This window comes from Tiliqua scincoides, chromosome 4 (assembly GCF_035046505.1).
Source record: "Tiliqua scincoides isolate rTilSci1 chromosome 4, rTilSci1.hap2, whole genome shotgun sequence".
Lineage (NCBI taxonomy): Eukaryota > Metazoa > Chordata > Lepidosauria > Squamata > Scincidae > Tiliqua > Tiliqua scincoides.
In genome coordinates, this window is record NC_089824.1 from 212,183,432 (window position 1) to 212,197,352 (window position 13,921).

Genomic DNA, 13,921 nt, shown 5'->3' on the forward strand with positions numbered 1-13,921 from the left:
TGATTCTACAATAAATTAGTCTTTAAGGTGCTCCAGTACTCTTGTGGGGTTTGCTACTCCTTCAGAATAGTTTATAGCAGAGAACCTGCATTTCTTTAGAAAGATCTATGCCAAAACAGCAGCACTAGATGAAGCTTTGCCAGAGCTTACAAGTTATTCTCCCCAACCTCCAACACTCAAAGGGCACCAATTAGGAACACAACCTTCCCCCCCCCCCCCAAGTTGTGGAGAATATACGTTTCTTATAATACAATTTGATTGGCTATGCAAAGTTCTCTTGAATGTTTATATGAAGTATGATATTATCTTTATTTTTAAATTATTTTTGCTCACAGAAAAATCCCTTAAATACAAGCATTACCTCCCTGTGTGAAAAGTAGGATATCAGTAATTCTGTGTGAAAAGCAAGATGTCAGTAATTCTTAGAGTTGCCATTTACTTTGCTCATATAATCATCACTTTATTTAAGCATTCAGGCAACTATTCCACAATTCTCTATTCCTAAGAGCCCAATCCTATGCTGGCCTCTACCAGCAGGCAGCATGGGCACTCACACTGTTGCAAACATGCCATAAGGTATGTTGTGGCAGTGCAGAGGACCCTGGCACTAGTAGAAAGGCCTACATCAGCCTGCTTGTGCCACTCAGAGGCCAGTACCAGCCAGAACAAATAGGTGCTCTGCTGGCCAGTGGGGGTGGGGTGGGGTGGGGGGGCAATAAGGACAGATCAGTCCCGGGGGGGGCACAGCAGAGGCCTCCCTTGTATCCTGTTTCCCCTCCCAAGGCTTCTCCCCCCCCCCCGCCACAACATGGGGTGGCTTGGATTTGCACCAGTGAAATCGCTGGTGGAGATCCACTTAGCCCCCACAGAGGCTGCTCAGGCTTTACCTAGGGCAGGGGTGCTCAATAGGCGGATCGCAATCTACCGGTAGATCGCGAGGCAAAATGAGTAGATCACAGAGTGCCGACCCCCACCCTTCAGGTGCCTCTGGGAGGAAACGCTGGGAGTAAGGCCCATTGTACTCATACATTGTACACATAAATGTTATATGTTATGATGGCGTGAACATTGTAAAAAAAACTCTGGTAGATCTCCGGGCCTTGCTGGGTTTCAAAGTAGCTCTCGAGCCAAAAAAGTGTGAGCACCCCTGACCTAGGGTAAGGGAATGAACATCCCCATACCATGAGGAGACCACTAACTCCTCCCCATGGAGAGACCTCCTCTAGTCCTACACTAGATGTAGTGGTATCTGTATCACCCACATGGGATTGCAGCATGGGACTTAGTATTGGACTGTTACTGTGTTTGGCTTTACAAGGTTTATGAACAGTCACTGATGTGGGCACTTAGAAAAGCTTGTATAAATTGGCAGCTTCTTTTTATACTATCCTCTTTCCAAGAGGAAAGGTCTTTCCAAGACTCTTTCCAAGGGTGGCTGACACCCTCCTCCCCCCACCATTTTACCATCACAGCAAACCTTCAAGGTCAGCTAGTCTCTCAAAGTCAAGCAGCAACCACCAAGGTTGAAGAGTGATTTGAACACTACTTCTATTAGCAGAAGTAGCTAAGGCTGCTTTTGAAAAACAAGTAAAACTTGTAAACAGGTAAAACCTACACTTGTTGCAATAAGCTAGCTCATTTAAAGATACAACAATACTTTGTTCATTGTCCTGTTTTAAATGCCACTTTATTTTAGTCACATTAAAATAATGTTCAGAGGCTGTTCTTTATTTATAAAGGATATGACACAGCCAATGTAGGTCCCCTTGAGGGGTGGAAAGATGGGGTAAAATTCCTTAAATACATAATAAATAAAGGTTAAGCAATTTTAAGTCTCATAGATTTCAGTGACATATGTCAACATATGCTTAACTCTCCCATTTAAGCTCAGTTGATTTCAAGTCCTTAATTTATGCTTGCTGAACATACCTGGTACACTATGTTTTAGTTAAGAAGTTCAGGCTGCCACTACATCCTGGGGCTAGGGGTCGGTAGCAGAGTCTCAGCTGTAGGTGCAGAAGATGCTGGGTTTAGTCCCCGACATACAGGTAGGGCTAGAAGAGACCACTATCCAAGACTCATTTTCAACCACTGTGCCATGGCACACTGGTGTGCTGTGAGTGGTCCACAGGTGTGCCACAGGAATTTGGGATGTCATTTTTAGTAGCACCAATGGGGGATGTGAGCCCCACACTGACAGAATGGCGTACCTTGAAAATTTTAGTGCCTTGTCAGTGTGCTGTGAGATGAAAAAGGCTGAAAATTGCTGCCCTGGAGAGTCAATGCCAATTAGATAGGCAACACTGGACTAGATCAACCAATGGTGGGACATGTAAGGCAGCTTCCCTACATCGTCTTTTATGAGAAAGACTTTTTAACTAGCTTAATAAATGAAGAACATGTTTTATTTCAAGTGCTCCTGATGCAGTAACTGAGAGATGTTCAGACAGATTGAGGGCGCAATCCTAAGCCCTTATGTCAGTGCTTTCTAGCACTGGCACAGCGGTGCCAATGGGATGTGTGCTGCATCCTGCAGTTGGGTGTCACTCATGGAGGCCTCCTCAAAGTAAGGGAATGCTTGTTCCCTTACCTCAGAGCTGCATTGTCCTTAAGTCAGTGCTGGAAAGCACTGACATAAGGGGTTAGGATTGCGCCCTTAGTTACACAGCATATTTTCATATTTATTTTTAGCTGTTATTTTAATCTTGTTTTTTGTTACTGGAAGAACAACTAATTCACATATTCCCTGCAACGCTTAAGATCTCATCATTTGTTATGTAGGTTGTTAAAAACCAAATCCCCTGCTAACTAGGCAAAGAGGCATCTTTTACAGGGATGGTTCTCTTATATTGGATTTATCAGGGAGAGTCCCTATTCATCCCAGCACATTGTCCCCCCTCACCCTCATGACTATTTGTTGATGTCTTCCTTGTTTTGCAGATTATAAGCCTCTTTGGGAAAGGGAATCATTTCTCATTCTTTTGCTATGTAAACTTTGGAACTTTTGATGAATTAATTTACATCTAAAATAGTTCAAGATAAAAGCAGAAATAAAAAAAATATTAAAACCTGATATGAGATGCAAATGCTGTTCAGTGTCCCAAACTGTTGTATTGTTGTTGCTCAATAAAAGAATATTTGCTATTAACACTTTCAAGAAGTTTCATTTATTGTCATGTTGCTTTACACTTTGCAAAGATTCTACAGGGCAGGAAACAGTTACATCATACAGAAGCAATCCCAGGAGGCTTCATATTTCCTGTTATAGCACAGGTTCTGCAAGACAATTAAGAAAGGCAATAAGTGTTATCTTACAACACAGAACTACTAAAATCAACAATCCAAGCATTTATCTCAGTGTTATTCATCATATTTTGGGGGACTACATTTCATTAGATTTATTTATTCCAATGAGTCAGCGGTCCCGTAATGAGAACAGAAGGCACAAGCAGCAGCTTCACACGCTCCCCTTTCTCTTTCCATACCTGAAGTTTAATCTCAGATAGCTCTGCTGATAAGGAGCTCAGGAACCAGGACTGGAAAAGATCAGAGATTTTGGAAAGCTGCTGCCACTCAGAACACTGGGCTAGCCAGCTTAATATGCTGCACTTACTCAGTTTTACCATTTGAACAGGTAAAGTGCCAACTCCTGTCAAAACCACATCTGCAGCCAGAATTCTGCCGATTACACCAAAAAGAACAGTTCCCAATACTGAAGAGGTAAGCCTCTTTTAAAAACTGAACCTAAGAATAAGAATCGCCAAAAACAGCAAATCTCTTGCCTGAGTTTGCAAAGAATCTTAATAGCTTAGCAAAATAATTTTCTACCCTTGAAATAGATTAATCCAAGGAGTTTGCTAAAAGTTTTATCATTAAATTCTCCCAAGTTTTCTTTTTGCAGACTGTAGAAGTAACCTGCAACACTGAACCCCAGAGGTAGCAAGATACGTTGGTGCTATATGAGCAGGTATGGGGCAAGAATATAGATGCCAAGACCTTCCTCACTTACTTGAATGTCAGTCCTTTTTAGGTTTCAGTATTTTTACATTGGCTACTGCCATTTTCTCTGCTTCTGCTTTATATTGTGGTTTTAGTGCTGCTCTTACTGCCTGGGCGCAGATCTGGGAATACCGGATATAGCTGAAAGGAAGAAAAAGAGAAATGCAGGTCACAGGAATAGCAAGTGATCTTTTGGAGTCTACCTCTGTTTCATTCGAACAACATAAGACTTGGGCCCAGACCAGATTTGCAGAAATCAATGTGGGAATGAGCAATTCCTACAAAATAATCCCACAAGTTTTATCTTATCCATTTCCCACAGAATAAGCCAAGTACCCTTTTCACTTTTTGTTCTGGAAGTTCCAAATCTTCTACTGGGGCTTTGAAAATATGGTCAAAAAACTCACAAGGTTCTTCATACCATGAGTTGGAGTCCTCAGAAGAGGTGAGCCAGCACCCTAGAATGGCTGCTGGTGAAGCCCTCCTTTGTCACAGCTCTTCGTTTCAACTTTAGAAGACAGCTCCCTCTATCTCCTTCTTGCAGCAAGTAGGAAAAGGGGGTTTTGCTTGCCATTTTGCTCTGTGGGTAGGGGAGCTCCAACGACCAGCAGAGCCCTCTCACCAGCAGTTAGATCCTCTTCCAACTGGAAGAAGGGTGTTGCTGTTTATCACCATATGCATGCCTACTCAGAAGTAAGTCCCACTGTGTTCAGCAGTCCCAACTGTGTATAACAGTGGTTCTCACACTTTTAGCACCAGGACCCACTTTTTAGAATGAGAATCTGTCAGGACCCACTGGAGATGGTGTCATGACTGGAAGTGACCTCAAGAAGGAAAAATTTTAACAATCCTAGGCTGTAATCCTACCTGCATTTACCCAGGAGTAAGTCCCATTGACCATCATTGTTAAAAGCATATACATAGTAGCCTGATAAAAGTACAAAACTGCAACATTTCCCCAAATGCGGTCACATACCATGGCAGCATCAAGTTGGTTCACGTTCCACCTAGTGGGTCCCGACCCACAATTTGAGAAACACTGGTGTATAGGCTTGCAGCCCAAATTGTGGGAAAGGAGACTCACAATTTTTCTTCACAAACTACAGCTTCTCCATTTGCATCGGCCTCCTTGCTCAAAGGGCTTGCATTAAACATTGAGAGACTTCCTTCCATTAAGCAAGTTTTTTCCTTCCCCCACTTGCTTAATGGAGGGATTGTTTTTCAAAACACAGCTAAAGACAAAGCAGTGATTTGGTTTCAACTAGAGCTTCAGTCTATGTTTGGGGTGGGGGCTTGGTCAAGAGAGACAGGGACAAAGGCAGGGAAAGACAGGGACAGGCCTGCCCCATTGCTTCTTGTCTCAAGGAGCTGCTCAGGATAGATGGGGAAAATAAGTGAATGGAGAGAAAAGCCAGCCCAGGTGGGCATTACCTTTTTTGACCTAGACTGCTGTGGATGAACATTTCCTGGGACTTGCTCCCAGGAAAGTGTATACAAGGTCATAACCCAAGTCATGTCATCAGTGGACTTGCGGTTGGATGTAGTGACAGCAGAGTATGAACAAAAGTGAGGCAATGGAACTAATAAATATGTGCTCCAGCACCTTCTGAAGTAAATCTAAGTTTTTACATTCTAGTTACATTTAAAAAAATTACTTTTGGAACCAAGATCTCCTTGCCTACTTTTCTGAGTATGAGAGTGAAGCAGCTGCTTGGTGAACAACCTAACATAACTGCTTGCTTGGAAGCAAGTCCCAAGGAGCACTGAGGGCTTGCTCCCAGTCACCCCTCCATGCATGCTCACACAGCCTAGAAATACTGCTGCATGGCCTTAACAAGACATGTCACTAGCAGGAAGTATCTGCCCTCAGAAGGGCAAACTCCCACCCCTTCTGGCTGGCAAGTGCTGCTGGGATATATGCAAAGCAGGTCTGCTGAAAGGTGACTGAGGGCACTTGAAGAGGAATTAGCATAGCTTTCACCACAATGAAACCTCTGGATTGTAATGTGTGATTGCCAATACCATGTGGGTCAACACTCAGGGATACTATTCCCCATGTAAGAATTGCACATCTGGTAGGGGCCTCAATTTCCCAATATTCTAAAGTGCACAGCAAACTGAGTATATTTAAGTGTTGTTATTAGTGAACACTTGGCATGTGTTTAATATTCATTTATAATTATAAGGCGCACATAATGATCTGTGAAATAACCACAGCATCATCACTGAACACAGAAAAATAGTAAATGAATCTATCATAAAGGATTTAACACCATCATGAAGTTGCTAGTTGGTGCAATATTATTATTATTATTATTATTAACAGTATTTATATACCACTTTTCAACTAAAAGTTCACAAAGCGGTTTACAGAGAAAAATCAAATAACTAATGGCTCCCCATCCCAAAAGGATGCAGATTGCTCAGAAATATTTTGAAAAAAACAGTTTTTCACAAATCAAACCAAAGAAAAGAAAAATATGGTTTAAGCAGTATACAAACATGGGCACAAACAGAAAAATTAAATACACACAAATGAATAGTCTGTTTAGGAGAGTAGAATTGTCCACAGAATTGCAATTCCCTAGCTTGAGTCTCATTTCTCTCACAGACTGACCAAGTGACCTTAACCAAACCACTCTCACTCAGTCTCAACTTCCCAGTTGCAATATTGGGATACTACTACTTCCCTTACGGGGTCATTCTAAGGATTACATCATAATGTAGTACTTGTAGAGTGTTTTTGAGTGTACAAAGTGCTTCACAAGCACTAAGATTTTTCTACACTAATATAAAACAATGGAAATGTTATCAGTATTAGAGAAAGCATACAATTATGTACCCAAATTTCTAGTACACCAGTTCCTAAAGTTCAAGGGAGATGAGGACAAAAATTTAAGACTACAAGCCCTTTGGAGCCAGAAGTGTCAGCATTTAGATTCACTGCTGTAAATAGCTCAGAGCTCACAGGATAAATCTGAGTAATTAAGAATGAAATAAATGCTCCGCACCCAGATTAAAAGCAAGGCATACATGAAAACCATTTTCAACTTCACTGTTTTTGCACCAGCCATCAAAATCCAACCAAAATGAAAGGCCTTCTAAAAGATAACACAGGATTTGGACTCTCTTGTGCAAAACAGAAAGTCCATATTTAAGAAGCAAGGCACAGAGTAGATTTCTACATCACAACATTACTCAGATGCAGTGCAAAAAGGGTGTAATTACTGGCAAACTCACATCAAGAACTGCAAACTTGGGCCAAGCATGGACAGGGTTGGGGTTGTTTTGTTTATTATTATGCATGAGTACTGAGCAGAGAGAAGCGAGTAGCCACACAGAAGTCCTTCTGAAGCCACCCAGATTAGAGACACCATGAAATGCCCACACCTTCCAGGGATACAAATTGAGCATATGCAAGTTATAGACAACGACTTCTCTTTATATACAGATGCTATCTGTCAATTTGCTTATCTTCGAATTGCCACCTATCTGTTGTTCTCATTATCTACAAATACTGCGGTGGTGGAGCTCTGCACAGCTATAAGCAGGCAGGATGGCTTATAAGCAGGTTAGGAGAAGAGACAGTGGACTCCTCAGAAGCAGAAAGCAGCACTGGCACCATGCCAGGGAAGAGATGCCTAAACAGTATACAGCTGTAAAGGGAGGGGGTTGTGGCAATCGCATCCAGTCAATTTTACTCCTTGATTTTAGAAAGTTGTCTGGATTGGGTTGATTTTCCACAGCAAACAGGTATTGTAGTGGCCTGTGAAGAACTGTCGGACACCTTTGTGTCTGTTTCCAGATTTGCCCCACCATCTTGGACACCATCTCAGAGACTCCAGCTGAACCGTCACATTCTTGGCAATGACCAGTGGCCAATGATGAGAGGTTTCTGGAAGGCTACCCGAGTGTGGCTCTGGGGCTGAGGCAAGCCAAGGGAAGGAGCCAAGAGAGAAGTGGAAGAGGAGAACAGGTGAAGCTACCCACTCCCCAGTGCTGAACTCTGAGGCCTCATTGTTGGGCCAGCAACCTTCAAAGGGATATCCAGCACAGAGGCGATGTTGGCAGGCCTCTGCTATCACCCAGCCCCATAGATGCCAAGATAAGATTCAGGTTCATAAAGTTCACAGAGTGTATGGTGAACAGTCTCTTGGAGCCTATCCCCATTTTTTCCACAGGCTTCATGACTCTGTATCTGCTAATCTGGTATCCACTAGATCAGAAGTTCCCAAACTTATTAGCACCTGCTTCCTAAAATGGCTGATCGCAGCAGTTTTCTACCAGTGCACTGTGGGAATTGGGGGAATATCATTTATTAATAGAGCCATTGAGGGATGCGATCCCCGTACCAGCAACACTGTGTGCCTTGTCAATTGTAAAAGAAACTGATGGTGTGCCTTGACAATTTTCACAGCTTGTCAGTGTGCCGTGAGATGAAAAAGGATGAAAATCGCTGCTCTGTCAGGACCCACCAAGGTTTACGCGACTTTTAAAAAATGATAATTAGAAAGAAATAATAACCAGGAAAAAGACCCTCAAACATTTATCTCATATTCATACATGCTTGCCAACTGCAGGAGCCCAGCCCCTTGCAGGGCAATCAGCAGCTCCAGTATCTGATTTTTGAACAGCATCAGGGCTGGAAGCAATCAGATCTTTCCATCACCCTTTGTCAGCCCACCAAAAATCAGGTCCCAGCCAACAGCTTGGGAACCTCAGCAAAAGGTTTTCCAGGACCACAGCGGATAAAGAGAACTGACTGTGGTTGCAATCCTATCCATGCTTACCTGGGAGTAAGTCCCATTACTCTAATAAGACTGACTTCTGAGTAGACATGTCTAGCATTGGGCTGTGAGGCTGCAATCTTCTCCACACTTACCTGGGAGCAAGCCCCATTTATAATGGGATTTACTTCTGAGCTGACCTGCCTAGCACTGGGCTGTGAGGCTGCAATCCTCTCCACACTTTCCTGGGAGTAAGCCTCATTGGCTATAATGGGACTTACTTCTGAGTAGACATGCACAGCTCAGGCTGTGAGGCTGCCAGTCCCAGCCACACTTCCTTGGGAGGAAGCCCGACTGGCTAGAGTGGGACTTACTTCCGAGTAGACGTGCCCAGGGCTGCGCTCTGCCCGGCTGACACACTCCCTGCCAGGCAGGGCCTCTGGTTCCGCTGCAGCCCTCCTGGGGCGGCCCTGCTCAGAACCCCCAAGGCTGATGAGAGCCTCACGGGGGGGGGGGGGACGACAAGTGCAGGCGGTACTGCGGACTCCCACCCGACTGGTCCTGGAGGCACGAGGCCCCCTTGCGGCCACCGTACCTGAGCCCGGCCTGCCTCCAGTAAGCCACCATGGCTGCGCCTCCCTCTTCCTTCACCGAGGCCGCAAGGTCGAGCGCACCGCCGCACTCAGGCTTCACCCCCGGGTTAATCCAGGAAGCACTGCCCACAACCCGGAAGCGGAAGCCAAGCGGCTGCCCAATTAGCGACACCGGCCGCCTGCAAGCCGCTCCTCCAACCGCGGACGCCCTGCGGCAAGCGGCCAATCGGCGACTTCCCTCCTCGAACTGCGCGTTCGAATTTCCCAAGCGCATTCTCATTGGCTGCGCCACTAGGCGTAGGCTCCCAGTCACGTGGGTCGGGCCTGAGTCTGGCCAGGACTCTGCAGCAGTTTTTGCCTGCCTGAGGCTGCAATCCCAGCCACACTTGCCTGGGAGTAACCCCATTGACTGCAATGGGACTTGCTTCTGAGTAGACCTGCCTAGGAGTGGGCTCTCAGGCTGCCATCACATCCACACCTACTTGGGAGGAAGCCCCGTTGACTGCAGTGCGACTTACTTCTGAGTAGACATGCATAGGACTGGGCAGTGAGGCTGCAAGCCCCATAAGAACACAGGTTACTAAAACCAGTTGTGTAGCTGCAGGGTGGTGGTGCATTCAGAGCTAAGAACAGCCCCACTGGATCAGGCCATAGGCCCACCTAGTCCAGCTTCCTGTGTCTCACAGGGGCCCACCAAACGCCCCAGGGAGCACACAAGATAACCAGAGAACTGCATCCTGGTGCACTCCCCTGCATCTGGCATTCTGACATAGCCCATTTCTAAAATCAGGAGGTTGCACCTACACATCATGGCTTATAACCCATAATGGATTTTTCCTCCAGAAACTTGTCCTATTCCCCTTTTAAAGGCATCCAGGCCAGATGCTGTCACCACATCCTGCGGCAAGGAGTTCCACATGCTGAGTAAAGAAATATTTTCTTTTGTCTGTCCTAGAGCATCTCTCTATCCACTCTGTCCATCCCCTGCATAATTTTGTATGTCTCAATCATGTCCCCCCCTCAAGCGCCTCTTTTCTAGGCTGAAGAGGCCCAAACACCGTAGCCTTTCCTCCAAACACCTAAGGAAGGTGCCCCAGCCCAGTAACCATCTTAGTTGCTCTCTTTTGCACCTTTTCCATTTCCACTGTGTCCTTTTTGAGATGTGATGACCAGAACTGGACACAACACTCCAGGTGTGGCCTTACCATCGATTTGTACAACAGCATTATAATATTAGTCATTTTGTTCTCAATACCTTTTCTAATGATCCCTAGCATAGAATTGGCCTTCTTTACTGCCGTTCTGTTGTGAAGACAGATGCAAAGAACTCATTTAATTTCTCTGCCATCTCTAAGTCTCCTTTTATCTCCCCTTTCCCTCCTTCACCATCCAGAGGGCCAACCACTTCTCTGGCAGGTCTCCTGCTTCTAACATATTTGAAGAAGCTTTTATTACTTCCCTTCATGTTGGTGGCCATGCGTTCCTCATAGTCTCTCTTGGCCTCCCATACCACCTTCTTACATTTCTTTTGCCACAGTTTATGTTCCTTCTTATTCTCCTCATTAGGGCAAGACTTCCATTTACGGAAGGAAGCTTCCTTGCCCTTTACGGCTCCTCTAACTTGGCTCTTTAGCCATGCGGGCACCTCCTGGACTTAGTCAAGCCCTTCTTCCTTTGTGGTATACACTTCCGCTGGGCCTCTGTTACTGTGGTTTTAAGCAGCCTCCAAGCAATCTGGAGAGATTGGACTCTTTCTACGTTCCCCTTCAACAACCTTCTAACCTGCCTCCTCATTTGAGGGAAGTCTGCTCATCGGAAGTTAAGGGTTTTTGTGACAGATTTGCCTGGTATTCTTCCCCCTACGTGCATTTTGAAATGGATCGCAGCATGGTTGCTGTTCCCCAATGGCTCTGTAACATGAAGCATAAAGTAGCGTCAAGTCTAAAATATTAAAAATAAAATACTGAAATGAATTGGGACCCACCTGAAATTGGCTCGTGACTCACCTAGTGGGTCCAGATCCGTGGTTTGAGAAACAGAGGCTTGAGAGGATAAAATCAGTGGTTTTCAAACTCTCAGGACAGTTTGAGCCGCTCTAAGTTCTTGCAGGACGGGAGGGGATGCTGCAAGGGCGGGGGAAAGGAAGCAGCGCGATCCCCAGGATTGCACTGCTCAGGGGGGCTGCAGGGGCTTTGGTGCACGTACCAGAGCCTCCTGCAGCCTGGCGGGGGTGCGGGGAGCCCTGCATGACCTTCTGCAGGGCTCCCCACAGCTTCAGAAGTGAAAGTGAAGTGATCAGCTCCACTTCCGCTTTAGCAGAAGCAAGCTCCATTACACGCAGTGGGGCTTACTTCCCGGGAAGTGTGGCTAGGAGTGCAGCCTTAGTGCTTTGAAGTGGTGCTTCAGCCCCCTCTGGCTACGCTACTGGTCCAGAGGTCCCCCGTCTGGCTACCGCCCTTCCCTTCTAACCTGGAAGGGGGGCAAAAGTGACCCTCGCAGACCCGGGGGCCTTAACCTGCCCGCCCGTGGGGGCGGCGAGGGCCTGCCAGCCTGTCCTCCCACAGACCCTGCGCGGGACCGGGACTCAACACGCTCGGCATGAGCCCTGCCCCTGAGTCTGCGAACCTGAGTCTGCGGATGGAACCGCAATCTCGGCGCGCACACCGCTCGGGGATGGGGCGAACCCAGTAGAGCCACTCCCAGGCTGGCCCAGGGCGCCTCTCGCGTGCGCCTCTCAACCTGGCGCCCCGCCCGGGAGCTCCGCGAGGGAGGGGCAGTGCAAGCGCCTGGCCAAGGGTTGCCTCAGAACTGAGCAGCCCCATTGCGGGGCTACTTTCCTTACCCAGGGAAAGGAGACAAACATCCCCTTCTCCCAAGGAGCCGCCGGCAGCTGCCCAATGTGCTTAGACTACAACAGCCATTTGGCGCTGAGGCAGTCCCAGCACTCCGACCAGCTTAGGATTGGGCTGTTTGTACCCACCAGATGGCTTTCTGTCAAACGTGAGCTTGAAACCCACCATGGTAGATTTTAGGGCCGGGACAAGGTGCTCCTAGATTGTGTGTGGCAGTTCTAGGCCAAGCTGAAGAAATCTTATCTCCTGGAAAGGTTCGCACTGTGCAGTTAATGTCACATAGCAACTGATTTTAAACCCATTTTCAGTTATAAATTTTCTGATTTTATAGCTTCCTGGGTGACCTTGGGTCAGTCACTATCTTTCAGCCTCAACTGCCTCACAAGATTGTTTTGAGGAAAAAAAAGAAGGGAACTACTATGTACACAACCTTGAGCTCCTTGGAGAAAGGGTGATTAAAAAAATGTGAAAAATAAATAAATTACTGTATTGTTCTTTCAGTGAGTTATTGAAAGCAATTTTGGATACTCTTTGAAAGATGGAATGCAGTGTTTAAAATAATAAACAAATGGTGGCTGTGGGCATTGGAACTGCATCCTGCTTCCCCAAACCAGAGAGATTTTAGAGCTACTGCATGTTTTCTGCCCAATACAGATGCCTCCTTGACTGCCCCATCACCACAGAATGCAGCATGCACCCTGTTGGCATGGCTAAGAGCCGAATCCTATCCAACTTTCCAGCACTGGTGCAGCCACAATGCAGACCCCAGGTAAAGGAACAAACCTTTACCTTGAGGAGGCTTCTGTGACTGCCACCCCAACACAGAAAGCAGTGCATACTTCATTGGCAGAGCAGCGCTGGCACTGGAAAATTGAATAGGATTGGGCCTTCAGTCAGCACTGGAAGGATGGTTAGGATCGAACTGTTCTATTATTGCATTAACCATGGAGAAACTGGAATTACAAGGGGCTTTTCTGGAGGATAAGCGTGAACAGTTAAAAGGAGCTGCACATCTCCAACAATGCAGCAGAATACCTCAAGGAGCAGTGGCTGGAATGTATAGTAATTGTAAAGTTTAGGGACATATACCTCCCTTTTCACATTTTGGGTCTAATCCTATCCAACTTTCCAGCAGCAATGCAGCTACAATGCAGCCCCAAGGTAAGGGAAAAAGTGTTCCCTGACCTTGTGGAGGGCTGGATGACTGCCCCCCCCCCACCAGAGGCACATGCCCCATTCCAGCTACATCAGGGCTGGAAAGTTGGATAGGATTGAGCCCTTATTTCTGCAAACATTGGTGCAACACCAAAGCAGCACATACAATGGTCACTTCAACTGTGACTTGATTGAGTGAGCCCTAGGTGGGAATTCAAAGACATTCCGGCAACAAAAGCCTTGCTCTGTGTCAATGTCCAATGAATAGCTATTTTAAATGAAAATAAAGTCTTAGAACTTGAATAGGCCTCTTTTCTGCTGTTATCTCCTTGTCTTGACCTTCAGCTCTATGGATAGACACTACAAGCAGGAGAAGCTGTGGTTCCCATTAAACCTTTATGAATGAGAAGTCAAACTTCCTGCACACTGTCAGGACTTTTTATGAGGCATAAATGGCATGTTAGAGCAACATTTTTCCAGCACATAATGCTGTTTTATACAAATACCTGTATAAGATATTTTTCATGAACACACAAAACTTCAAATTAAGTGACTGAGAAGCAGTAAGTCCTCAGAGGACAACAAATGAAGTATC

General features: G+C 45.9%; 1 protein-coding gene across 1 annotated transcript; it reads right to left on the reverse strand.

The window, feature by feature from the left end:
• Positions 1–3,151: 3,151 nt before the first annotated feature.
• Positions 3,152–9,455, reverse strand: ATP5F1E (ATP synthase F1 subunit epsilon). The gene is made up of 3 exons (XM_066622814.1): positions 9,322–9,455; positions 4,010–4,140; positions 3,152–3,276 (listed from the first exon to the last, which is right to left on the reverse strand). The coding sequence occupies exons 1-2, from the start codon at positions 9,351–9,353 to the stop codon at positions 4,017–4,019; spliced, it is 156 nt and encodes a 51-aa protein (XP_066478911.1). The 5' UTR covers positions 9,354–9,455; the 3' UTR covers positions 3,152–3,276; positions 4,010–4,016.
• Positions 9,456–13,921: the final 4,466 nt, after the last annotated feature.

What these genes read in the sequence shown, in the direction of transcription:
- ATP5F1E (XM_066622814.1), bottom strand. Translation starts at nt 9,353, where the DNA reads ATGGTGGCTTACTGGAGGCAGGCCGGGCTCAG. An exon ending in TGGAGGCAGGCCGGGCTCAG is followed by an intron (nt 4,141 to 9,321) that starts GTACGGTGGCCG and finishes TCTTCCTTTCAG; the next exon opens with CTATATCCGGTATTCCCAGA.